At 42.8% G+C, this 26,906-nt stretch overlaps 1 protein-coding gene across 4 annotated transcripts in view; it reads right to left on the bottom strand.

Annotated features, from left to right (window-relative positions):
• traf3ip1 (TNF receptor-associated factor 3 interacting protein 1) overlaps nt 1-26,906 on the bottom strand; it is a 143,816-nt gene that overhangs the window by 94,422 nt on the left and 22,488 nt on the right. For all 4 annotated transcript variants that reach the window (XM_048534641.1, XM_048534642.1, XM_048534643.2 and 1 more), the window contains exons 2-5: nt 23,864-23,932; nt 19,868-20,029; nt 17,910-18,059; nt 9,044-9,460 (exon numbers count right to left, since the gene is read on the bottom strand). In XM_048534641.1, coding sequence (XP_048390598.1) covers nt 9,044-9,460; nt 17,910-18,059; nt 19,868-20,029; nt 23,864-23,932 — 798 coding nt within the window. The remainder of the gene's footprint in view (nt 1-9,043; nt 9,461-17,909; nt 18,060-19,867; nt 20,030-23,863; nt 23,933-26,906) is intronic.

Raw genomic sequence — 26,906 nt, 5'->3', positions numbered from 1 at the left:
AGAGTGGCAGGCCAATAGTTATATGGGGCTCAACTGTAATAGGAATAGACAGGAGTTTCTATGGCTGCAAACATGACTCCAGGACAGTATCAGAGATAATGGGAACTGCAGATGCTGGAGATTCCAAGATAATAAAATGTGAGGCTGGATGAACACAGCAGGCCAAGCAGCATCTCAGGAGCACAAAAGCTGACGTTTCAGGCCTAGACCCTTCATCAGAGAGGGGGATGGGGGGAGGGAACTGGAATAAATAGGGAGAGAGGGGGAGGCGGACCGAAGATGGAGAGTAAAGAAGATAGGTGGAGAGAGTGTAGGTGGGGAGGTAGGGAGGGGATAGGTCAGTCCAGGGAAGACGGACAGGTCAAGGAGGTGGGATGAGGTTAGTAGGTAGCTGGGGGTGGGAGGAAGGGATGGGTGAGAGGAAGAACCGGTTAGGGAGGCAGAGACAGGTTGGACTGGTTTTGGGATGCAGTGGGTGGGGGGGGGAAGAGCTGGGCTGGTTGTGTGGTGCAGTGGGGGCAGGGGATGAACTGGGCTGGTTTAGGGATGCAGTTGGGGAAGGGGAGATTTTGAAACTGGTGAAGTCCACATTGATACCATTGGGCTGCAGGGTTCCCAGGCGGAATATGAGTTGCTGTTCCTGCAACCTTCGGGTGGCATCATTGTGGCAGTGCAGGAGGCCCATGATGGACATGTCATCAAGAGAATGGGAGGGGGAGTGGAAATGGTTTGCGACTGGGAGGTGTAGTTGTTTGTTGCGAACTGAGCGGAGGTGTTCTGCAAAGCGGTCCCCAAGCCTCCGCTTGGTTTCCCCAATGTAGAGGAAGCCGCACCGGGTACAGTGGATGCAGTATACCACTTTGGCAGATGTGCAGGTGAACCTCTGCTTGATGTGGAATGTCATCTTGGGGCCTGGGATGGGGGTGAGGGAGGAGGTGTGGGGACAAGTGTAGCATTTCCTGCGGTTGCAGGGGAAGGTGCCGGGTGTGGTGGGGTTGGAGGGCAGTGTGGAGCGAACAAGGGAGTCACGGAGAGAGTGGTCTCTCCGGAAAGCAGACAGAGGAGGGGATGGAAAAATGTCTTGGGTGGTGGGGTCGGATTGTAAATGGCGGAAGTGTCGGAGGATAATGCGTTGTATCCGGAGGTTGGTAGGGTGGTGTGTGAGAACGAGGGGGATCCTCTTGGGGCGGTTGTGGCGGGGGCGGGGTGTGAGGGATGTGTCGCGGGAAATGCGGGAGACGCGGTCAAGGGCGTTCTCGATCCTTCCCAAAATCCACAAACCTGCCTGCCCTGGTCGACCCATCGTCTCAGCCTGCTCCTGCCCCACCGAACTCATCTCCACCTATCTGGACTCCATTTTCTCCCCTTTGGTCCAGGAACTCCCCACCTACGTCCGTGACACCACCCACGCCCTCCACCTCCTCCAGGACTTCCAATTCCCTGGCCCCCAACACCTCATATTCACCATGGACGTCCAGTCCCTGTACACCTGCATTCCGCATGGAGATGGCCTCAAGGCCCTCCGCTTCTTCCTGTCCCGCAGGCCCCCTCCACCGACACTCTCATCCGCCTAGCTGAACTCGTCCTCACACTCAACAACTTCTCTTTTGACTCCTCCCACTTCCTACAGACTAAGGGGGTGGCCATGGGCACCCACATGGGCCCCAGCTATGCCTGCCTCTTTGTAGGTTACGTGGAACAGTCCCTCTTCCGCACCTACACAGGCCCCAAAACCCACCTCTTCCTCCGGTACATTGATGACTGTATCGGCGCCGCCTCTTGCTCCCCAGAGGAGCTCGAACAGTTCATCCACTTCACCAACACCTTCCACCCCAACCTTCAGTTCACCTGGGCCATCTCCAGCACATCCCTCACCTTCCTGGACCTCTCAGTCTCCATCTCAGGCAACCAGCTTGTAACTGATGTCCATTTCAAGCCCACCGACTCCCACAGCTACCTAGAATACACCTCCTCCCACCCACCCTCCTGCAAAAATTCCATCCCCTATTCCCAATTCCTCCGCCTCCGCCGCATCTGCTCCCACGATAAGACATTCCACTCCCGCACATCCCAGATGTCCAAGTTCTTTAAGGACCGCAACTTTCCCCCCACGGTGATCGAGAACGCCCTTGACCGCGTCTCCCGCATTTCCCGCAACACATCCCTCACACCCCGCCCCCGCCACAACCGCCCCAAGAGGATCCCCCTCGTTCTCACACACCACCCTACCAACCTCCGGATACAACGCATTATCCTCCGACACTTCCGCCATTTACAATCCGACCCCACCGCCCAAGACATTTTTCCATCCCCTCCCCTGTCTGCTTTCCGGAGAGACCACTCTCTCCGTGACTCCCTTGTTCGCTCCACACTACCCTCCAACCCCACCACACCCGGCACCTTCCCCTGCAACCGCAGGAAATGCTACACTTGTCCCCACACCTCCTCCCTCACCCCCATCCCAGGCCCCAAGATGACATTCCACATCAAGCAGAGGTTCACCTGCACATCTGCCAAAGTGGTATACTGCATCCACTGTACCCGGTGCGGCTTCCTCTACATTGGGGAAACCAAGCGGAGGCTTGGGGACCGCTTTGCAGAACACCTCCGCTCAGTTCGCAACAAACAACTGCACCTCCCAGTCGCAAACCATTTCCACTCCCCCTCCCATTCTCTTGATGACATGTCCATCATGGGCCTCCTGCACTGCCACAATGATGCCACCCGAAGGTTGCAGGAACAGCAACTCATATTCCGCCTGGGAACCCTGCAGCCATATGGTATCAATGTGGACTTCACCAGTTTCAAAATCTCCCCTTCCCCAACTGCATCCCTAAACCAGCCCAGTTCATCCCCTCCCCCCACTGCACCACACAACCAGCCCAGCTCTTCCCCCCCCCACCCACTGCATCCCAAAACCAGTCCAACCTGTCTCTGCCTCCCTAACCGGTTCTTCCTCTCACCCATCCCTTCCTCCCACCCCAAGCCGCACCCCCAGCTACCTACTAACCTCATCCCACCTCCTTGACCTGTCCGTCTTCCCTGGACTGACCTATCCCCTCCCTACCTCCCCACCTACACTCTCTCCACCTATCTTCTTTACTCTCCATCTTCGGTCCGCCTCCCCCTCTCTCCCTATTTATTCCAGTTCCCTCCCCCCATCCCCCTCTCTGATGAAGGGTCTAGGCCCGAAACGTCAGCTTTTGTGCTCCTGAGATGCTGCTTGGCCTGCTGTGTTCATCCAGCCTCACATTTTATTATCCAGGACAGTATGTTGCTTTCCTGGTGCTAGGGTCAAGGATGTCTTGGAGTGGGTACAGGTCATTCTGAAGGGGAGCGTGAACAGCTAGTGGTCGTGGTACACATCAGTACAAATAACATACATTAAAAAAAGGGATGAGGTCCTAAAGGCAGAATATAAGGAGCTAAGAAGAAAGTTAAGAAATCAGACCTCAAAGGTAGTGCCACGTGCTAGTCATAGAGAAATGACAGGATACATCAGGTGAACACATGGCTGCAAAGATGGTGTCATGGAGAGGGTTTCTGATTCCTGGGCATTGGGACCGTTCTGGGAGAGGTGGGGCTTATACAAATTGGACTGGTTATACCTGGGCAGGGCTGGAACTGATGACCTAGGGCAAGTGTTTGCTAGAGTATTTGGGGAAAGTTTAAACTAATATGCCAGGGGGATGACAACCTATGTAAGGAATTAGATAAGAAGGCAGCAAGGACAAAAACAAAAGCTAGAAAAGGGAGTAAGAAAAGTGATAGGCTGAGAAACCAAGGACAAGATTCAAACAGGTCTATTGAGAAAAATCAGGAGGAGACAAACACTGTTAAAAGGACAAGTTTAAAGGCTTTGTGCCTTAATGCGTGCAGCATCTGCAATAAAGTGGATGAACTAATCATGCAGATAGATGTAAACGGGCATGATATAACTGGGATTTCTGTCTGCATGGTGACCAGGGATGGGAACTGACTGTCCCAGGGTTTTCAGTATTTAGGAAAGACAGGCAAAAAGGAAAATGTGGCAGAGCGGCACTGCTGGTTAAAGAGGAAATTAGCACAATAGAAAGGACATTAACGCTGACAATGTGGACTCTATAACGGGTAGAGTTGAAAAATACCAACAGGCAAAAACGTTAGTAGCTGTCATATACAGACCCCCAAACGGCAGTGATGTCGAGAATGACATTAAACAGAAAATTAGAGAGTTGCATGTGATAAGAGAATATCGATGATCATGGGTGATTTTAGTCTGCACATAGATTGTGCAAATCAAATTAGCCACAGTGCCATAGGTGAGAAATTCCTAGACAGTGTATACAGGATGGTTTTCTTGACCAATATGTGGAAGAACCAACTGGACAGCAGGCCAGGTACTGTGTAGTTAGAAGGAAATCCTTGCTAATCTAGCTGTGCATGTCCCCTTGGGAAGAGAGTGACCATAACATAACAGAATTTTTTCAATCAAAGTGGAGAGTGAGGTTGTTGATTCAGAGACTAGGGAGTTGAACCTTAGTAAAGGAAACCACAAGGATATGAGGTGAGAGTTTGCCTCGATAGATTGGGGAGAGTTTCTTAAAGGGATGATAGTGGATAGGCAACGGCAAACATTCAAGGAATGCATGGGGGAACTGCAACCACTGTTTATTCCTATCTGTCATAACAGCAAAATGTGTAAGTGGGCCAATCCATGGCTTACAAAGGAAATAAGAGATAGTATCAGTCCAAGGAAAAAGTATACAGATTGGCCAAGAAAAACAATAAATCTGAAGATTAGGAGTAGTTTAGAATTCAGCAAAGAAGGACCAAAGGGTTGATTGGGAAGAGGAAAATATAGACGAAAGTAAGCTTGCAGGGAACATAAAGACTGATGCTAAGAGTTTCTATACATACGTAAAGAGGAATATTGGTAAAAACAAATGCAGGTCTCATACAGACAGAAACGGGCGAATGTACAATAGAGGACAAAGAAATAGCTGAGGAACTGAATACATGCTTTGAGATAACACAACGTGGAGTTGGAGGAACACAGCAGGCCAGGCAGCATCAAAGCAGTATCTGAAGAAAGATCCCGACCTGAAACGTCAACCTTCAGTCATCATTTTTACAGCTGATGGAAGTTAAGAACCAGCACGTCATAGATGTCACATTTAAAAGAATAAAATATCCCAAGGTGCATCACAGGAACACTTCAAAGCAAAACTCTATGCTAAGCCACGTAAGAAAATATTAGGACAATGGACAGAAACATGGTCAAAGGACTAGGTTTCAAGAAAGAAAGGAAGTGAGGACATACAAAATCTTGAAAGGTCTTGACAGACAAGATGTTGAAAGGATGCTTGTCCTTGTAGTAGAAACTAGAACTAGGAAGCACTACTTAAAAGTATGGAGCTCTCCGTTTTAGACAGAGATAATGAAATTTTAGACTAATAACAGGTCAAAAGTTATCAGGTTGATACAGGTGAACGTGGAGTTGCTGGCACACCAAATTAGTTTTGATGTTATTGAACATTGGAATAGACTTGCAGAGCCAAATAGCCAACTAAAATATTCAAAGAAGTGCAGAAAATTAGGGATGGTCTTCCAGAACATCGAGTTTCAGCAGCCGTGGCGCAACCACTAATGGCTGGGTAATTAACAGTGGAGCTGTTGAAACAGTAGAGATCAGAATTAAAGGAGCGCGGAGATAGTGCGGAGCTGGACACTGAAGCCTTTCTGAAGAAGGGTTCCGACCCAAAACGTCAACTTTTCTGCTCCTCTCATGCTGCCTGGTCTGCTATGTTCCTCCAGCTCCACACTATGTTATCTCTGACTCTAGCCTCTGCAGATCTTGCTATCTCTGAATACATACTTTGGTTTTATCTACATAAAAGTGGAAACAAATCAGATAGAATTGTTGGAGGATGCAAAATTTAGTGACAGGGAAGAGATGAGGGAGATTGACATTCGTAATGAAATGGTGCTGGGAAAATTGTTGGGATTGAAGGCTGATAAATCCTCAGGGCTTGATAGGTACTCTGGGATGTAGACTAAGGAAGTAGCTCTAGAAATACTGGATGCATTGGTGGTCATCTTCCAGGGTTCTACGGACTCTGGAACAGTCCCTGCAGATTGGAGGATGGCTAATGTCACTCCAATACTCAAAAAGGGAGGTAGAGAGAAAACAGGGAATCATACACTATGACCTGAACATTGATAGTGGGGAAAAATCAATTCCATTGTCAAGGATTTTATAGCAGAGCATTTAGAAAACAGAGGACCAAACAGAGTCAGTATGGATTTATGAAAAGAAAATCATGCTTGGCAAATCTGTTGGAATTCTACGAAGACGTAATTGGTAGAATTGACAAAGGGGAAGCCAGTTGATGTAGAATATTTGGACTTTCAGAAAGCATTTGACAAAGTCCCACCTAAGAGATTTATGTGCAAGATTGCAGGGAGTGTATTAAGATGGATAGGAAACTGGTTAGCAGAGAGGAAGCAAAAAGTAGGAATTAATGGGTCCTTTTCAAATTGGCAGGCAGTAAGTAGTGAGGTGCCACAGAGATTGGTGCTGGGAACCCAGCTATTCATAATATCTATTAACAATTTGAATGAGGGAACAAAATGTAACATCTCCAAGTTTGCAAATGATACCAAGTTGAGTGGGAGGTTGAACTGTGACAAGGATGCAGAGATCCTTAAGCATGATCGCGACAGGTTGGATCAGTCAGCAAATCAATGGCAGATGCAGTACTATTTAGGTAAATGTGAGGTTATTCACTTCAGAAGCAAAAACAAGGTGGCAGATTACTCCCTGAATGGCTGTGTGCACTGGGACCTGAGTGTCCTTGTGTACCAATTGCTGAAGGCAAGCATGCAGGTGCAGCAGGTGGTAAAGAAGACAAATGGTATGTTGGCCTTCATTATGAGAGGTTTTGCATGCAGGAACAGGGATGTGTTGTTGCAGTTGTACAGGGCCTTGGTGAGACCACACCTGGAATATTGTGTGCAGTTTAAGTTTCCTTTTCTGAGGAAGGACATTCTTGCTCTCGAGGGAGTGCAGTGAAGATTTACCAGGCTGATTCCGGGCACGGCAGATCTGATGTATGAGGAAAGATTGACTAGATTGGGATTGTTTTCGTTAGAGTTCAGATGAATGAGGGGGGGATCTCATAGAGACGTATAAAATTCTAACAAGACTAGACAGGGTAGATGCAAGGGGATGTTCCCAATGGTAGGTGTGTCCAGAACCAGGGGTCACAGATTGAGGATTTGGGGCAGATGATTAGAACAGAGAGGAGAAGGCATTTCTTCACCCAAAGCGTGGTGAGCCTGTGGAATTCATTACCACAGGAAGTAGTTGACGCCAAAACATTAAACGTATTCAAGAGGCGACTAGATATAGCACTTGGGTCAAATGGAATCAAAGGTTATGGGCAGAAAGCAGGATTAGGCTATTTAGTTGGATGATCAACCATGATCTTGAACAATGGCAGAGCAGGCTCGGAGGGCCGAATGGCCTTCTTCTACTCCTATCTTCTACGTTTCTATGTTTAATGCTTGAGGACGTGTAACATCCACGATGCTGTTAGGGGAGTACTTTCAAGATTTTGACTCAGTGACAGCGCAGGAATGGCAACGAATCTAAGTTAGGATGGTAATCTGGAGATGAGTCTGGGTGATATTCCATTACATCTGTTAGGTCTTGTTGTTTTATGTAGTAGAGAGGTTACAATTGACTGGATGAGTGGATTAAATTTGCACCAATAAAACAGGCTTTAATCCCTGTTCTGGCCTTATCAGATTCAGGACCTGCCTCTTTGGCCTACCCTCGCTGGAATTCGTGGCATTATAGACTGGACCTGCCTTTGGGTGGAGAACTCAAGACAATGAAGACTATGGAGAGCAATGAATCAGTTAAACATATTTTAGGCTTCTTTAAACTTTCACAAATGCATTCTCTCATATCCATAATGAAAGTAAAGTAGAAACTGCTGCTGAACTCTATTCTGAAGAGTCATCGCCAGACCAAAAAACATTAACTCTGTTCTCTCCTGTCCTCCCCTCTATTTCAGAATGTCTAGCATTTACAGTCCTTTGGTTTATTTCACTGTCCACAATGAAAGTTTAATTTACTCACAGTGAACTTCAATTACTACTAATCAAACCAAATAATCTCTAATGCCCATTGAAAGATCTTAGCAACAATTCTGATTGCATTGTCTGTTTCTGTTTGGTATTATGACAGGTTAACTATGCATAATTTAGATTGAAGGGAACTTAGAATACCCTGCAGTGATTTTCCATCTAATCAATCCTTTTTTTAAAGCCTAACAACAATATTTTAGTTTCTTCCCTTTGTCCAGATACTTATTCACATTCGTGCATTTTCCTTCATCACCACTTATCAAAACTGCGAAAGGAGCATGAAAATCATTATAGCAAAGACCTCTGAAGATTAAGGTGAACTATATCACATCACTTAGTGATTAATTTGGAATGTCAGTTTCTCCAAAATACCCAAAAGATCAAGCAGACAAAATTTATACGCTATAAACCCATTTGATAGTTGATTCTTTAAACCAGTTTGCAAACTTAAATGTCCCCCAACACAACAAAGTCATTTAAGCAAAAAATGTATTAGATTTACAACAACAGAATGGTTAAGACAATTTCACAGCTTTATTGCCTATCACTTCTAGGCAACATCTAAGTTGAATATGGCACTAGGAATAACAGCATGACTTGCAAGATCACATACAAAACCAACACTTGTCAGAAATGCTTCAGCGGAAATGTTTTTTATAATATTCATGATACGTGGGTGTTGCTGGGAAAGACAGCATTCATTGCCCATCCCTAATGAATTGGCATAATTGGAATTTAATTCCTTTGCAGAATGCCAAATATCACATGGAATTGTTTTGCACTTTTCTGCACACATTCTTTTAACATGTGCAAAACATCTGGTAAAACTTTAATTGTCATATTTTGTATTGTAAACACATTAACATATTCTACTAACTGAAACAAAGTCATGCAATTTAATAATTACCCTTCTATCAGATTTTTCCTGTTCTTTGGCTTTTTCCCTTTCTACTTCTTGATCTCTACTTGGGTCTTTCAAATGCTCACGCTCCTTGTCTCGCTGTCTTTTCTCTCTCACTTTTTCTCTATTTCTTTCCCTTTCTTTGCTTCGCTCTTTGTCCTTTTCTCCATCTCCTCTAATTTTGTCTTTTTCCATTTTTTCTCCTTCTCGGTTCTTGTCTTTTTCCACTTTTTCTCCATCCCCTCGATTCTTGTGGTTTTCCTCATCTCTCTCTTTCGTTCTTGCTCGGTCCTTTTCTTGATCCTTTACTTTTTCTCGTCTATCACCATCTTTGTGTCGGTCCCTTTCTTTGTCCATTGGTCTCCCATGTTCCTTTTCTTTTCGATCTCCACTGGTGTGCTTAATTCCATTCTCATTCCTTTCCTTCAAAATAAGTTCAGAAAAAATAAATGAGTTCATAAACACAAAGGTGGTTGAAATATAATACATATTTACAAGAATGGAGGTTGAGAGAAATTTGACCCAACCACCAGTCCCCAGTTCAGATAATTGCGTATAGTTAGTGGCAGCCAGGGTATACAGCAGTGAATATGTCTGCCAAGTCCAAAATTACAAATGATATGAAGGAGTGATCAACCAACATTGTGGACCCACATGTAAAAAACATAGGAAAAATTGAAAGAAAGAAAGGAAGGTGGAAACTCAAGGTTTGGTGGTGAAAACACCTTTCAAAAAATGTATTATTTCATGGCATGTGAATGTTGCTGACTAAGGCAACATTTATTGCCCATCCCTAATTGTCCTTGAACTGAGTGGTTTGCTAAACCATTTCAGAAGGCTATTAAGAGTCAAAATACATTTCTCTGTGTCTGAAGTCTTTTGTAGGCTAGCAGACTTCTCTGCCAAGTGGACATCATTAAAACACGTGATATTCTAGTGCAGAACAATGTCCACATTTTTCGTGACAGCTTTATTTCCATTAATCACACCCTATAAAATACAGAATCCCCAAATTAGTCATTCCCCACATTTATGCAACCAATTCACAATGAATTAAACCTGAACTAATATATCCATCACCTGTTACCTCATTCCAATAGATCTCAAGCATTCTTTCAGAGCATTGACGCTTCACGGGAGGCACACTGATGATGTTACCTAACAGGGTGACGAAATGTTTGCAACCAAACCCACCAGCTGGGCGAACATGTCTACAAGTTCATTCTCAACCCATGCTACAAATCTTCTTGAAAACTTTAAGTATATCTAACAGTTTCTTTAAACTCATTCCTTTCTTTGTCAAACAATCAAATAGCTGACTGCTGCAACCACCCATTTCAATTTGGAAATTAAAGAAATAATTGTTAGGTTTAAATTAGAATTCTGCAAATTATCTTCAGGAAGGATATTAAGGGTATTGTGTTGCAATGGTAGTGTCCCCACCTCTAGTCTTGAAGGCCTGGATTCAAGCCCTATCTGCTCCAAAAGTGTGCTATAACACATCAGACAAGTTGATTTAAAATATCTATAGGAAGGATATTAAAACCATGAAAATGTTACAGCAGAAATTCAACTGAACTGCACATGGTCAGGAAGGAGAGATCACATTTAGAGTGAGCCATGGCCAAACTGCTAATTGACCCAAGTATATAATTTGAGTAATTTTGAGGTAGCATAGAAATTCGGGGAAAAGGTGCTTTCTCGGTTCATAGTTTAGTTTCTCCTGGGAAAAAAAAACTTACAAAGTTCAGGATCAGTGGCCCAGCACAAAAGAAAGTGAGATCACAGGAAAACTGTTAAGTTCATTGGTTGGTAATAGCTACTAATTTGACTACCAATAGATTACTTTCAGAGTGAAGGTGAATATTGCAGGTATAAGGGTTACAATCTAAAAGTAGGAAATTTGAAAAATCAATTTAAGAACTAAGTAAACAAAATAGAAATACAGAGCCAGGCAATGCGTTGCCTGCCTGGTACCCGGGGTCAAGATCTCTCATCTGGGCTGCAGAGGAACTTGCAGTGGGAGGAGAAAGATCCAGTTGTTGTGGTCCCCGTAGGTACCAGTGATACAGGAAAAAAGAGGATCTAGATTTTGCTGAGGGAATATGAGCAGTTAGGGGCTAACTAAAAAAAACAAAGGGGTAATTGCTGAAATATTATCTGAACTGTTAATTGGCACAGGGTCAACAAGATTAACGTGCGGCTCAGAGATTGGTTTGGCAGAAGTTCAAAATTATGGATCCTTGGGACCATTACTGCGGAAGGAAGGAGCTGCTCCGATGGGACAGGCTCCATCTGAATCAGTCCTGGAGAATCGTATAACCAAGGCTGTAAATGGACTTTAAACAAAATAGTTGGGGGAATAGCTGCGTGGAATACTTTGCAGAAAAGTCAAGGGGGGAATGGGCCTGCAAAAGTTATTAAAATTTCAAAAAGAAGTAATAGGACACAGTATGGAAAGGCTCAGGAATCTAACTTCAAGCATAGCAGACAAGGGGACAACTATGAGAATGGGGACAGTCAATACAGGACTGAGGTCATTGTACTTAAATGCATGCAGTATATGAAACAAAATAAGTCAGCTTGAGGCACTGACTGAAATTGGTGGGTACAATATTGAGGGTATCAGCGAGGTATGATTGCAAGGGGATGAGGACTGGGAACTAAATATCCAAGGATACATGTCCTACGGAAAAGACCAGCAGATGGGCAGAGGACAACGGGGTTAGGGTCTGCATTGTACGAAATAAAATTTCAACAATGGCAAGAAGTGATATAGAGTGGGAAGGCACCAAATCTGTGTCGGTAGAGTTGAGAAACCATGAAGGAAAAAAAAACTCTCTGATGGGAGTTATCTATAGGTCTCTTAACAGTATTCAGGATGCAGGATGCAGAAAATAAATCAGGAGATAGAAAAGACATGTAAGAAAGGTACCATCACAACAAATATGGGGGACTTCAATATGCAGGTGGACTGTGAAAACCAGGTCGTTAGCAGATCTCAAGAAAAGGAATTCGTAGAATGAAAGAAATTCGTGGAACTTCTTAAGAGATGGATTTTTGGAGCAGCCTGTGGTACAGCCCACTGGGAACACTTGGAAGCTCACTGTCAAACAGGGCTGAACCAGCATAGATTCATCAAGGAGTGGTCATGTCTGAAAATGCTGTCAGAATTCCTTGTGTAACGTATTATCTCCTCAAATTAGAGCTAGTGGACGTGATCTGTTTGGAATTCCAGAAACCCTTTACAATGTGCCACACAGGAGGCTTCTAAATAATAGCCCAAGGTATTGGGGCAAGTTCAGATGAAAGAGAGTGGGAATAAAGGTTTTTTTTTCAGGAATGCAGCTGGTGATTAGTGGAGTTCTGTAAGGGTTAGTGTTGGGACCGTAACCATTCACATGATCCATTAATAATCTAAAAAAAGGAACTGAGGGTATTATTCCTAAACTTGCAGATGACTCAAAAGATAAGTGGAGGAGCAAGTAGTGTTGAGAAGCAGGGAGGCTACAGAAGGACATGGACAGGCTATGAGAGTGGGCAAAGAAATGGCAGATAGAATAAAATGTGGGTACGTGTGCGGTTATGCATATTGGTAGGAAGAATAAAATGGTAAACTATTTTCTAAATGGGAAAAGGGTTTGGAAATCTGAAGCACACAATGACTCAGGAGGCCTTGTTCAGGATTCACGATTCTCTTAAGGTTAACGTGCAGGTTCAGTTGGCAGTTAAGAAGATAAAATGTGGTGTTAGCATTAATTTTGAGAGTGCTGAAATACACAAGCAGGAATGTACTGCTAAGGCTGTATATGGCTCTGGTAAAACTGCATTTGGAATACTGTATTAGAGAGAGATAGCAAGAACTGCAGATGCTGGAGTCAGAGATAACAAAGTGTGGAGCTGGAGGAACACAGCAGACCAGGCAGCATTTGAAGAACAGGAAAGCTGACGTTATGGGTTGGGACCCTGCATCAGAAATGGGGAGGGGGAGGGGAGCTCAGAAATAAATAGAGAGGTGGGATAAGTGTACACAGCGCAGATGCTCTACAAAACGGTCTCCGAGTCTCCACTTGGTCTCACTGATACAGAGGAGGCCACATCGGGTGCAGCAGATGCAGTAGACCAAGCTGATGGGCAGCTTTCTCTGCGACTCCCTCATCCACTCCACACTCCCCACTAATCCCACCACCCCCGGCACCTTTCCCTGCAACCGCAGGAAGTGCTACACTTGCCCCTATACTTCCCCCCTCACCTCAATTCATTCTACATCAGTGGGACCAAGCGGAGCCTCGGAGACCATTTTGTAGAGCATCTGCGCTCTATATGCGATAAACACCACCACCACCCGGTCGCGAAACATTTTAACTCCCCCTCCCACTCCCTGGGTGATATGCCTCTTCTAGTGTCATAATGACACCACCCACAAACTGGAGGAGCAGCACCTTATATTCCGCCTTGGGAGCTTACAGCTTGATGACCTAAACATTGAAACTGGTAAAATCAAAATCTCCCTGCCCCCAGCCTCATCCTATGACCGACCAACCCTCCCTCTCATCCTGCCTCCTTGGCCTGACACAGCCTGTCCATCTTCTATCCCACCTATCCGCCACTCCTAACCACTGCCGACATGTACGTGCCTATCACCATCCCACCTACCTTCCCCAGCCCCACCCCTCCTCTCTCTATTTATTTCTGAGCTCCCCTCACCCTCCCCATTTCTGAAGAAGGGTGCTGGCCTGCAGCATCAGCTTTCTTGTTCCTCTGATGCTGCCTGGCCTGTTGTGTTCCTCCAGATCCACACTTTGTTTTCTTATTTTGGAATACCTTGAGCGGTTTTGGGCCCTGTAAGGAAGGATGTACTAACTCTGGAGAGGATCCAGAGTAGATTGACAAGAATGATCCCAAAGATGAAGGGCATTGTCACATGAAGAGTGGTTAAGGACTTTAGGTCTGTACTCAATGGAGTTTATAAGGTTGATATGGAAAAGATGTTTCCACTAGCAAAGATTAGGACTCGAGGGCACAGCCTCAGGGTAAAGGGACAACCCTTCAGAACTGAGATGAGGAGAATTATTTCAGCAAGAGGATGGTGAATCTGCGGAACTCATTACCACAGTGGGCTATGGAGGCTCAGTCATGTTCTGGGGGGAAGGCAGGAGAATGTCATTGAGAAACATAGCAGCCATGATTGAATGGCGGAGTAGACTCAATCAGCCTAAATCTGCTCCTTTTTCTTATGATCTTAATACCAGGAATAAATTGCTAATAACGATGGATCATTTCACTGTTTGCACAATTGACAATATGGGATGAAGAATGAAGTTAAGAATGTAAGACAAAGTTTAAAAAAGACTTTTTATCTCTGGAGGTTGTAGCTTTGAGACAGAAATTTTAAATTGGAAAGGAAATGACACAAGTGTTTGAACAATGATAAATTGAAAATAGGGAATAGGCACAAAAAGGGGGTTAAAGTACATAGCTTTAGTGGTCAAGACAAGGTGAATATAGGCATGGTGGCCCAAATAATCTCCTTCTCTGCAGCACATCAGAGTTGTTGTCTCTGGTTTGTTGCTTGTGCCACGTGCTAGTGAGGCGAGGAATAGTGAGAGAGACGAGTTGAACACGTGGCTACAGGGATGGTGCAGGAGGGAGGATTTTGTATTCTTGGATAATTGGGGCTCTTTCTGGGGTAGGTGGGACCTCTACAACCAAAATGGTCGTCACCTGAACCAGAGAGGTACCGATATCCGGGGGGGGAAATTCGCTAAGACTATCCAGGTAGGTTTAAACTAATTCAGCAGGGGAATGGGAACCAAAATTGCAGTTCGAGTATAGAAAAGGTTGAGAGTAGGGAGGTCCAAAATAAAGTTTCAGGGTCGCAAGACGGCACCGGCAAGCAAGAAGTTGGTTTGAAGTGTGTCTACTTCAACAGCAGGAGCATCCGGAATAAGGTGGGTGAACTTGCAGCATGGGTTGGTACCTGGGACTTCGATGTTGTGGCCATTTCAGAGATACGGATAGAGCAGAGACAGGAATGGTTGTTGCAGGTTCCGGGATTTAAATGTTTCAGTAAGAACAGAGAAGATGGTAAAAAAGGGGGAGGTGTGGCATTGTTGGTCAAGGACAGTATTACAGTTGCAGAAAGGATGTTTGGGGACTCGTCAACTGAGGTAGTATGGGCTGAGGTTAGAAACAGGAAAGGAGAGGTCACCCCGTTGGGAGTTTTCTATTGGCCTCCGAATAGTTCCAGATACGTAGAGGAACGGATAGCAAAGATGATTCTCGATAGGAATGAGAGAGACAGGGTAGTTGTCATGGGGAACTTCAACTTTCCAAATATTGACTGGGAACACTATAGTTTGAGTACTATAGACGGGTCAGTTTTTTGTCCAGTGTGTGCAGGAGGGCTTCCTGACACAGTATGTAGACAGGCCAACAAGGGGCGAAGCCACATTAGATTTGGTACTGGGTAATGAGCCCAGCCAGGTGTTAGATTTGGAAGTAAGTGAGCACTTTGGTGATAGCTATCACAATTCTGTTATGTTTACTTTAGCGATGGAAAGGGATAGGTGTATACCACTGGGGAAGAGTTATGACTGGGAGAAAGGCAATTACGATGAGATTAGGCAAGATTTAGGGAGCATAGGATGGGGAAGGAAACTGCAGGAGATGGGCACATTAGAAAAGTGGAGCTTATTCAAGGAAAAGCTCCTGTGTGTCCTAGATAAGTATGTACCTGTCAGGCAGGGAGGAAGCTGTAGAGCGCAGAGGCCGTGGTTTACAAAGGAAGTGGAATATCTGGTCAAGAGGAAGAAGAAGGCTTATGTTAAGATGAGATGTGAAGGCTCAGTTAGGGCGCTTGAGGGTTACAAGATAGCCAGGAAAGACCTAAAGAAAGAGCTCAGAAGAGCTAGAAGGAGACATGAGAAGTTGTTGGTGTATAGGATGAGGGTAAACCCTAAGGCTTTCTATAGGTATTTAAGGAATAAAAGAATGACGAGAGTAAGATTTAGGACCAATCAAGGATAGTGGTGGGAAGTTGTGTTTGGAGTCAGAGGAGATAGGGGAAGCACTAAATGAATATTTTTCGACAGTATTCACTCTAGAAAACGACAATGTTGTTGAGGAGAATACTGAGAGAACACAGTAGGCTATTGTACAAAATGCGGAGGAATGGCATTGTGGGAGATATAGCAGTTTGGATCAGAAATTGGCTTGCTGAAAGAAGACAGAGGGTGATGGTTGATGGGAAATGTTCATCCTGGAGACCAGTTACGAGTGGTATACCGCAAGGGTCGGCTTTGGGTCCACTGTGGTTCGTCATTTTTATAAACGACCTGGATGAGGGCGTAGAAGGATGGGTTAGTAAATTTGCAGGCGACACTAAGGTCAGTGGAGTTGTGGATAGTGACGAAGGATGTTGTAGGTTACAGAGAGACATAGATAAGCTGCAGAGCTGGGCTGAGAGATGGCAAATGGAGTTTAATGCAGACAAGTGTGAGGTGATGCACTTTGGTAGGAGTAACCGGAATGCAAAGTACTGAGCTAACAGTAAGATTCTTGGTAGTGTAGATGAGCAGAGAGATCTCGGTGTCCATGTACACAGATCCTTGAAAGTTGCCACCCAGGATGACAAGGCATACGGTGTTTTAGCTTTTATTAATAGAGGGATCGAGTTCCAGAACCACGAGGTTATGCTGCAGCTGTACAAAACTCTGGTGCGGCCGCACTTGGAGTATTGCGTACAGTTCTGGTCACCACAATATAAGAAGGATGTGGAAGCTTTGGAAAGGGTGCAGAGGAGATTTACTAGGATGTTGCCTGGTATGGGGGGGGGAAGGTCTTACGAGGAAAGGCTGAGGGACTTGAGGCTGTTTTCGTTGAGAGAAGAAGGTTGAGAGGTGACTTAACGGAGACATATAAGATAATAGAGGACTGGATAGGGAGAGCCATTTTCCTAGGATGGTGACGGTGAGAATGAGGGGGCATAGCTTTAAATTGAGGGGTGAAAGATATAGGACAGATGTCAAAGGTAGTTTCTTTACTCAGAGAGTAGTAAGGGTATGGAATGCTTTGCTTGCAACGGTAGTAGATTCGCCAACTTTAAGTACATTTAAGTTGTCATTGGACGAGCATATGGACGTACATGGAATAGTGTAGGTTAGATGGGCTTCAGATTGGTATGACAGGTCGGCACAACATCGAGGGGCAAAGGCCTGTACTGTGCTGTAATGTTCTATGTTCTATTTTATGATTTTCAGTTAATATGCACTCTCTGTGCAGAAATCCCTTATTTATTTACAAGGTTACTGACAGAGAAATGGAGATGGGAAGAACTTCAATCCATTACTTATATTCTTCTTCATAAATCATTGTTCATATCTTTCAAGATATCATCATAAAATCCTTAATCTATCAAGCAACATTGAAGACACAGTGAACACTGAGTTGAGCAAAAGAACAAGTAGCATGGTTGACTGGAAATATCCTGTGGGAGATTAAATAAAATGCATTATTTGCAAAGAACTGTGATGCAAAAGGCAAGCAAAAACAAATTTAGGATATAAAGGTCAGTTTAAACATCAAGGTGTTAAAAAAAACAAAAACTAGTAACACTTTGAATGATTCAGAAGACATGCAAAAACAAGTTTGCATTTAAAAAGCATGGATTTTTGCTCTGTTTTAGGCCTAGTGAAATCAAAGTATCCAAAATCAGTTTCACTTTTGGCTCAAATAGATAAGATACACAAATAATAGCTGCTTTACAAAGCTGATGTTAGGTTAAATGGTTAACAATCTGGAAGCAAAAATTTAATTAATGTTGTATATTGTCTGTGGGCTGTTGTGAAATGCTGCACATTGAACAGGTTACCTCTTGTTCTTTGTCCTTCTGCCTCTTTCGCTCATCATCTTTTTTCTCTCTGTTTTCTTTTCCCTGTGATTTGGAACTGGGCAGTGCTTTTGATTTAAGATCTACCTTTTCACCAGCAAGGACCCTCCTCACAGAATCATCACTGGAAAGCTGGAGAACAAAAAACTAAATGAATCAATATTTCTCTCCACTCTGCTTGTCTATGCAAAACTCAAGATCAGTGATGTACTGTGGACAATATTCTAAAAATTTACAAGCTTGGAGAGGAAATATTTTTGATGTTACTGTGTTTATGTTCCACTGGAAATATATGTCCAACTTATTTTGCCAGCATGTTGTCTCTGCTGACTAAAGCAGCGGTACAATCAAGGTCACAGATGTTGAAAATAAATGGCATCTTGCAAAAGTGTTATTTCACAAAAAATTCCAAAAACAAACTGGAGCAGTTACATCAAAAGTGACACGATTAATTCTTTAAGAAACTGCCAAGATGTGGTAGGCAAATTGAGAACTAAAAACAAAAAGTGCAGGAAATAATCATCAGATCTAGCAGCATCCATAGATAGAGAAACCAATTTAATCTCTTGGTCCACCATAGCCCACTTCTTTCCTGACACAATTTTCCCCTCTTCACCTCATCAGTTATGCTACCAATCTCTTTGGCACCTATCTCATGCAATCATATGGCAGGAGAAGCTCACTGCCGCCGGGACTTTGCAATCTTCACACTGCAGGCACCAAATGTGAAGTCCATCTTCACAGCATTTCAGAAGCTGCAAGTCAGGAGCTGCAATTTACAACTAGGTCCTGCATAGTTATCTCCAAAGAAGTGGCTGAGAAAGGCAAGTTAGCTTATTTCACAAGAAGGGACCTGGAGGTAGTAGAAAGGAGGGCAGAGTGCTTCCCTGCAGTCTGGAAAAGGAGGCCATATTACTGCATGCGTTATGTCTGTTTCACCAGTTCTCATGCACCTGATCTTTCCAGACTGAATTACATAAATGTTACAATGTAGAAGGAGATTATATGGCCTATCATGCCTGCTCTGGCTCAATAAATGAGCATCATTATCTAGTACCAATCTCCTCCTCTTTCCTCATAATCTTGCATACTAATTTCTTTTCAAATAATCATCAAATGCCCTCTTGAATGGCTCAATCAAATCTACCTCCAGCATACTACCAGACAATGCATTCCATGCCCTAACTATCTGCCGAGTGAAAAAGATTTTGCTCACTTCACTCATTTCTTTTGCAGATCACTTAAAATCTATTGTCCTCTTATTCTTGCTCCATTTAAGAAAGGGAAAAGTTTCTCATTACCAATGCTATCCAGCCCGCCAATGATTTTGAAAACTTCTATCAGATCTTGTCTTAGCCACCTTCTCACCGAAATGAACAATCCCAACTTCAATGTATCCTCATAAATGAAGATCCACATCTCTGCCACCACTCTTGCACATCGCTTTTGTACACTCTCCAATGTGTTCACATCCTCCCTATAATGTAGACAATACTCCAGCTGAGATCTAAAATATGTCTTATGCAAGTAGACATCGCCTCTTTGCTTCTGTACTCTCTGCCCTTATTAATAAATCTGTGGACACTGTATTCTGATTTACTTAATACTATCTCTACCTGTCCTGCCACCTTCAATGATCTGTGCACATTTACATCCAGGTCCCTCTGCTCTTACTGTCCCCTAAGAATTCTACCATTTTATGTTGTCTTTCAATATTCTTCCTCACAAAAATGCATCATCTCACACTTCTCTGCATACATATCTTACACTTATCTGCACACCCTACCAACTTGATTCTGTCCTTCTGAAGTTCTACCCTGTTCTCCTAACAAACACAGATACTCCTCATGTGTTGCAGAATATCTAAAGTATGGGAACCTGCCTACCCAATTTTTAGTTCTTTCACATACTCAGGCTTCACCCTCCAAAAGATAATTTACCTTATTAAGGCAACATTTTGCAATAGTTTGCAAGAGTTCATTTGTTTTCTCAGGTTCATGACCAGCCACAACACGTGCAGGTTTCACAGACAAAGAATCACCAGAAACCATCATCACGACATCAATAGCCTTCTGCAAGAATGCAATTTTAGCATCTTTATCCTGACAAGAAAACAAAGGAAAATAAAATTAGTTAGCAAGCTAAAATCACAACTTCCAATTTATATTATCTGTACCCAGAAAATGCAAAGAACTATTTTGCATTTATATCGTGTCTTTTACAACATGTAGAATTTCACACTGACAACAATGTTCACACAGCAATTGAAATATGTCAACCTTCATTTTTGGTGGCATTAGTGAGAGATAAATGAAAGGCAGGACATAATGAAAGCCATTTCTTTTCATATTGTGATTTTTTTTGACCATCTTTAAAACAAGGTGGTTAAGCTCAATGCAATGTGTGAGTGATAATGGCTCTGATGAAGGGTCTAGGCCCGAAATGTCAGCTTTTGTGCTCCTGAGATGCTGCTGGGCCTGCTGTGTTCATCCAGCCTCACATTTTATTATCTTAAGCTCAATGCAATGTCTTGTGCAAAAAAAACTCCTCTGATTAAGCGTACTTTTTCAATAAAGCACTGAAATATCAGCCTAAATTATGTACTCAACTCCTTGCGCACAATCTATCTATTCTGAGTCATGGTGTCACTAAGTTAAGTTTGCAATAATGCTCTTGAATACATGTAATTTTTAACTCAAAACTTAACTGAAGGACCAAAACCAAACCTTAAGTCCAGATTTAAACTGAGATTTTTTTTTAAAAAAAAGGAGAACCAAAATTACACAATGTAAATGGGGAACAACAGAAGAGGAAACATTTTAAAATAAGTGTGATTTCAAGAAACACAAAACCGTGTGTGAAACAGCACAAAAGTATATAGGTTAGGATAACTGGAGCTCTGAAGGAATAAAGGAGGAAAGATCTGCAGGACAACAACTACAAAATGCAAGACAGAAGAACTGAAATTATGAGCTGTATTTTACACTTGGACATGGTATTAACCATTACTGTAACAAAGCAGAAATGTGAGACAATGTCCACTGTTTGAGAAGGTTCTAGCTCTTTCAGTTCCCACAAGCGGAGGAGAAATTGAGCCACTTTGGAAAACTGCTAAAAACAACAGAAATTAATTTTCCATTTTTTGACTAAAATGTGCAAAGTAAATGTTGTTTCCAAATCATAAATTGAGCAATTAGCTTTTCCAATACTGTCAGAACCATATCATCATCTACTATAATTGAGAAATAATGGCTTTCTCACTATAAATAAAAAAAACTCACCACTTACGTGCAAGAAGTTGACCCTGTCATGGATGCAACCAATTTATTTGTTTAGTTCTATCCTAGCTACACTTTGTTTGAAATCATTACACTGTTCCTATATAACGAGACACTCAGTCTGGAATGATTAGCTCAGTTGACTTAATAGATGGTGTGCATTTCAGAATAATACCAAGAGTGGAGGGTTTAATTCCCATTTTGGCTGAGGCCCACTTTCTCACTGTTTCATACTAAAATCACAATGCAAGCCATAGTTAAGTGGCCCTCGAATCAGAAAGAATACTCTCTGGAAAAGATGATCATGGTTAATCTGATTATACCAAAAATCCACATTGCCACCTATTCTCAAAACCATTCATCTCCTTTTTTAGCAAGAATCTATCCACCTCTGCCTTTGAAAATATTCAAAGACTCTGCTTCCACACATTTTCTGAGAGTTCCAAAGATTCACAACTCTCAGAACAGAACTTCACCTCATCTCCACTTTAAACGGTCCAACTACTTTTAAACTGTAACATCTAGTTCTAGATGGGAAACATCCTCTCTACATCTGTCCCAGTCAAGACTCGTGAGGATCTTGTATATCTAAATTATGGCACATCTTATTCTTCTAAACTCCACCAGAAACAACATTTCCTGTCCAACCTTTCCTCAAAAGGACAACCTGTCCATTCGGGGTACTAGCCTGGCAAAATTTCTCTAAGCTGCTGTTTATTCCAAAAGAGATTAGTTTTTATATGCAAAGTTCTGGATTCTGTGGGACAAAAGAGTATCCTTTGTTCATCAGAGACCTGTTATGAATATATTGAGAATATCAGGACTAACCAACCTCCTCCTCACTGTTTTATGTATGAACAAGCACACACACATTTGGATTCATATTCTCCTAATTGCAGGCTACTTGTGGACATGCATCTTTTGCCAGCAGGTAGTGCAGACACCTGTAGGACATATAGCTCTTTGAGCCTCTTTCATCAGTCAAATGGATCATGTCTAACCTACAACTCAATTCCATTTACCTATTTGGTTCTATATCTCTTGATAGCTCAAGCCAATAAAAATATACAGAATTGTACTATTGTGTTATTTTAACAAGCTAATATATGCCACCCATCAATTATTTTTCAACTTAAGAAAATATAAACCAAATTAATTTTGCCTAGCCTCAAAGATTTAACGTCTACGCCCAAGCATCATTATTATGCATTGTTCCCCTGTCAAGCCAAATATATATCTTTTGCACTGTGGAAGCCCCAAACTGAACTCCGGATGAGATATACAAAACTGAAGTTAGACTTGTGACAAAGCCAACATTCCATTAGATTTTCTGATTCCTTTATTCATAAGATGACAACATTGCTGGCTAGGCAGCAGTTATTGCCATCCCTAATTGCCCAGTTAAGAGTCAACCACATTGCTGAGTCTGCAGTCACATGCAGACGGAACCAGGTAAGGATGGCAGCTTCATTTCCTAAAGGACATTACTGAACCAGGTGGGTTTTTTTCCCAACAATCAGCACAGATTTATGGTCATTATTAGACTCTTATTTCCAGATATTCTATTGAATTCAAATTCCACCACCTGCCATGATGGGATTCAAACATAGGTCCCAGGGACGTTTTCTGGATCTACGGATTAACAGCCAGCAACAATACCACTAGGTCATTGCCTCGCCATGGTTTTCTGATTCTTTTATATACTTATCTACTTTGTGCATCTATTTCAAAATCCTTTTGTTCCTTCAGTTCTTAACTTCTTGTTGTTTAGAAAATATGATTTACTGTTCTTTGTTCCAAAGGAATTTATCCACAATAAACTCCAACTCAACCTGCCTTAAATGCCTTTGAAACGACCTGGTCATATCCCTCTCCTAATTTGGTGCTATCTGTCAACATGGGTATTCAATTCTTTATTGCTTCAAAGTCATTAATAATACTGGTGAAAAGTTGTGTCCCTGGTACAGATTCTGAGGGAATCCTCTTTCCCCTATCCTGCCAACTGGAGTACATGTCCTTCATCGACACACTGTCTGCTAACTCTCAAATAATTTCCAAATTATTATAAAAGGTTATCTCCAATTCAATGTGCTCTAATTTTTCAAATCATCTTGTGTTTAGGACCACAAATGAGAAGATCAGCTTTACAACGTCATAGACTTACCTCCTGTCCACATAGCTTTCCACTGGAAGTGCAGTATTTGTCAATTCTCTCTCATATCAATTATACTGCACTAGGGACAGTCTAGAGTGGCATGGTGGCATAGTGGTTAGCACTGCTGCCTCACAGCCCCAGAGACTTGAATTTGATTCAAGCCTTCGGTGACTGTCTTATGTAGAATTTGCACGTTCACCCACTATCAGCATGGGATTCCTCTGGGCGCTCGGTTTCCTCCTACAGAGATATGCAGTCCACACTAAATTACCCTGTAGTGTTCAAAGATGTGCAGGCTTAGTGAATTAGCCATGGTAACTGTGGAGTTACAGGGATAGAGTGGGTGCAGGTGGGATGCTCTTCAAAGGGTCAATGCAGACATGATGGGCCAACTGGCCTCCTTCTGCACTGTTGGGATTCTGAAATGCTGTGATTTTTTAAAAATAATTTTATCTAGACAGCCTAACATATAAACTCTGTGCATGCAATTACTTTTCACATACCTTGACATTATCAGATTTCAGCTCAAACTCTGTATACAGTCCTTTCAAAAAACCAGTAGTCCTTATCACCTGTAAATAGAAAAAAAACAATAACCTAAATGCATTTATTCAATTATCAATGATTTATTCTCTTAAGACACCAACCCCTTTACCTTTTAAAAACTGCGGCCATTACTCCATCTTCAATAGTCCCATTCTCAGCTATTACAAACATGCTGTTATATAATTTTGTAAAGAAAGAAGAAGTCACTCAAAGTACCGAATCCCAAAGCAACACAACTTCTCTTGTGTATTCAATTGCAGCCAAAAGCAGGTAGACAAACAGATTGTGTGACCTTAAGACCAAATCTCAAAATGTCATTAAATAATTCAGGGTTTTCAGGATTGAAACCCTCAACAGGTGTGAAGGCGCAAACATTTTTTCCGTAGTGCTGAACTAGAGATAAGCAGATCATAATAAGCAATTCTAACATGAAGACTTTGTTTTGTGGAAAACTTGTTCATCAAAATTAACCATTGCAGGTATTTTGTCTGGCTGTGATAAAGCTGGCAAGTGACAGTCATTTTGAGGAGAATCAGCTAACCACTTTGAGAGAGACACTGCAAAACTGCAACTGCTTTTCAACATGGAGACTAGAGGAGGCGTCCAGGGCTGCTCTTTTAATGACTGTAACAAGGTAAGTCAGGTGGACCTAATAGAATATGAGTTCCCTGATTGGGACTGTTAATCTGATCCAATCAGGAGCCCTGGCTGACAGGTACCAACCGGAGTATCAAACATCATCTTTACTCAGAGCTGGCTCAGATGGAGCTGGATCAGTGTCAGGTACTCTCACGTGTAAATAAAGGGTAACTTGCTGACGGGATATCAGCCTCTGTGGAGTTATTTCAGTCGTGATGAAAGAAAAGCACATTCCTGAAGAAATTTGCTCGCAATAGTCATCTTTGGAGTTGGGATAAGCATTTCTGGCATCTTGCCATTATTTGGGAAGCTTGATTTGAATGATCTGCCATTAGAGACTAGGCCCAGTATATGGAAAGAATGTGGTTTTTTTCGGGCAAATTACATTGGGGCAGATGAAAAGCAACAAGTAATTCTCCCGATAGCTTGTGGGCCTGCAGCTTTTTCAGTTACTAGGAGCCTAACTTTCCCTGAGATACCAGATACTAAAACCTTTCAACAGTTGACAAATTTAGTTAAGAAATATTATGACTCCAAGGTGCCTCTAATTCTGAGGTGTTATTGCTTTTACTTGGCAATTCAAGAACCAAGGGAATCCACATTAGGATTTCTGATTAGGTTAAGATGACTGGCAGAGGCATGTAACTTCGGTTTAACCATTAATGAGATGCTAAGAGATCATATAGTATGTGGGATTAATGACATAACCATGCAAAAGTGTCTATTTGCTAAAGCCCAACTGAGCTTCAAACAGGCACTACAACTGGCTTTATCATTGGAAAATGCAGCACGTGGAGCATTTGTACTGCAGCATGTTCCGAAGGAAGTGGACATCCTCACCAGTCAGACTGAACTTGGGGAACACCTTGAGTGAAGGCAATTGCACAGCCTCACTTAGGACATGTTCTGAACAGAGGGGCCCTAGGTCAGCCTACATCAAAATCCAAAACAAAGCCAAACCTCAGCCAAATTAGTTAAAATTTTCTTTAGGATCCAGGCTAGAAAGCCATTGTAGTTGCTGCCACGATGCAAACTCAAGATAGCAAAAGAGTCCTACTCAACCTAAATTGAGTAAGAGAACTCATATGCCAGTATCCAGTAGAGTGCAAGCACTGGGAAGTCCACCTACATTTGGTTCGGAATAGTTAAATTGCTAGCAACGTCAAAATCAGAACCAAAATAAACATCTGGTTAAACAATCACCCGGTTATAATCGAGGTCAACACTGGCATGGCCATTTCAGTGATTGCAGAACCAGTTTTTAATAAACTTTGCTCTGAACTCCAACCTTTACGTTTGTGCAAGACCTCATCTAAACTGAGAACCTATACCGAGGAACCTTTACAGATTAAGAATACGACTTTGATTCTAATCTCTATTGAGAAGCAGCTGGTTCAGTTATCACAATTGTAGTAAAAAGCCTGGGCCCAAGATTGATGGTACAAAATTGGTTGAGAGAGATTCACATGGATTGGCTCAACATTTTTCAATTAAAAAATGTTTGTCTGTGTGAAGTCCTAATTAAATACCTGGATATTTGTGAGGAGGTATAGGGACAATCAAAGGAGCCAAGGCCAGCTTGCATTTTGACCAGAAAGCAGGTCAATGGTTCCACAAAGCCCACCCAGTGCTATTTGCCTCATAGGCAAAAGTAGAGGTAGAAATCAGACGGCTGGAAAGCAAAGGAATCATCAAACCTGTGAAGATTGCAGAATGGGCCGCACTGGTCAGACCAGTTGTGTAGGCCAATGGGACAATTCGCTTTTGTGGGCATTGTAAACAAACAGTATGCCATTTTTCGCAGCTGGATAAATACCCAATTCCCCGCATACAGGATTTATACACGAAGCTGGCAAGGAGAGTGACCTTCACAAAGCTGAACATGAGCTCTGCTTACTTCAAATTATGGTTAGACGAGGATTCTCAGAAGTGTGCTACAATTATGATGCTTAAGGGTTTGCACCAACATACAAGACTGCCGTTTGCGGTATTGTCCTGTGAAATCTTTACTGTCCTGGGGAACATTGTACAAGGTCTATCCGAGGTTGCTATTTATCTTGATGACATGCTAATAACAGGGAAGACCAATAAAGCACACCCGGAGAACATGGACATAATCCTTAGGCATTTCAGTCAGGTGGGTGTGCACCTTTGAAGGGAAAAATGTGTGTTCTAGACACTCCAAGTGACCTACTTGGGTGAGGGTGATCAAAGGTGCCCCAGCTCCCACGTCTGTACCAGAACTGAGGTCTTTCCAAAATGGTTCACCATCCTAAGGAAAATTCATACATACCCTGGCTTCCATCCTGGAACCTTTGCATCAACTTTTAAAGAGTCAATCTTGGAAATGGTTGCATAGCC

Source organism: Stegostoma tigrinum, chromosome 7 (assembly GCF_030684315.1).
Source record: "Stegostoma tigrinum isolate sSteTig4 chromosome 7, sSteTig4.hap1, whole genome shotgun sequence".
NCBI classification, from domain to species: Eukaryota; Metazoa; Chordata; class Chondrichthyes; order Orectolobiformes; family Stegostomatidae; genus Stegostoma; species Stegostoma tigrinum.
This window is presented reverse-complemented; position numbering and strand designations above follow the sequence as displayed.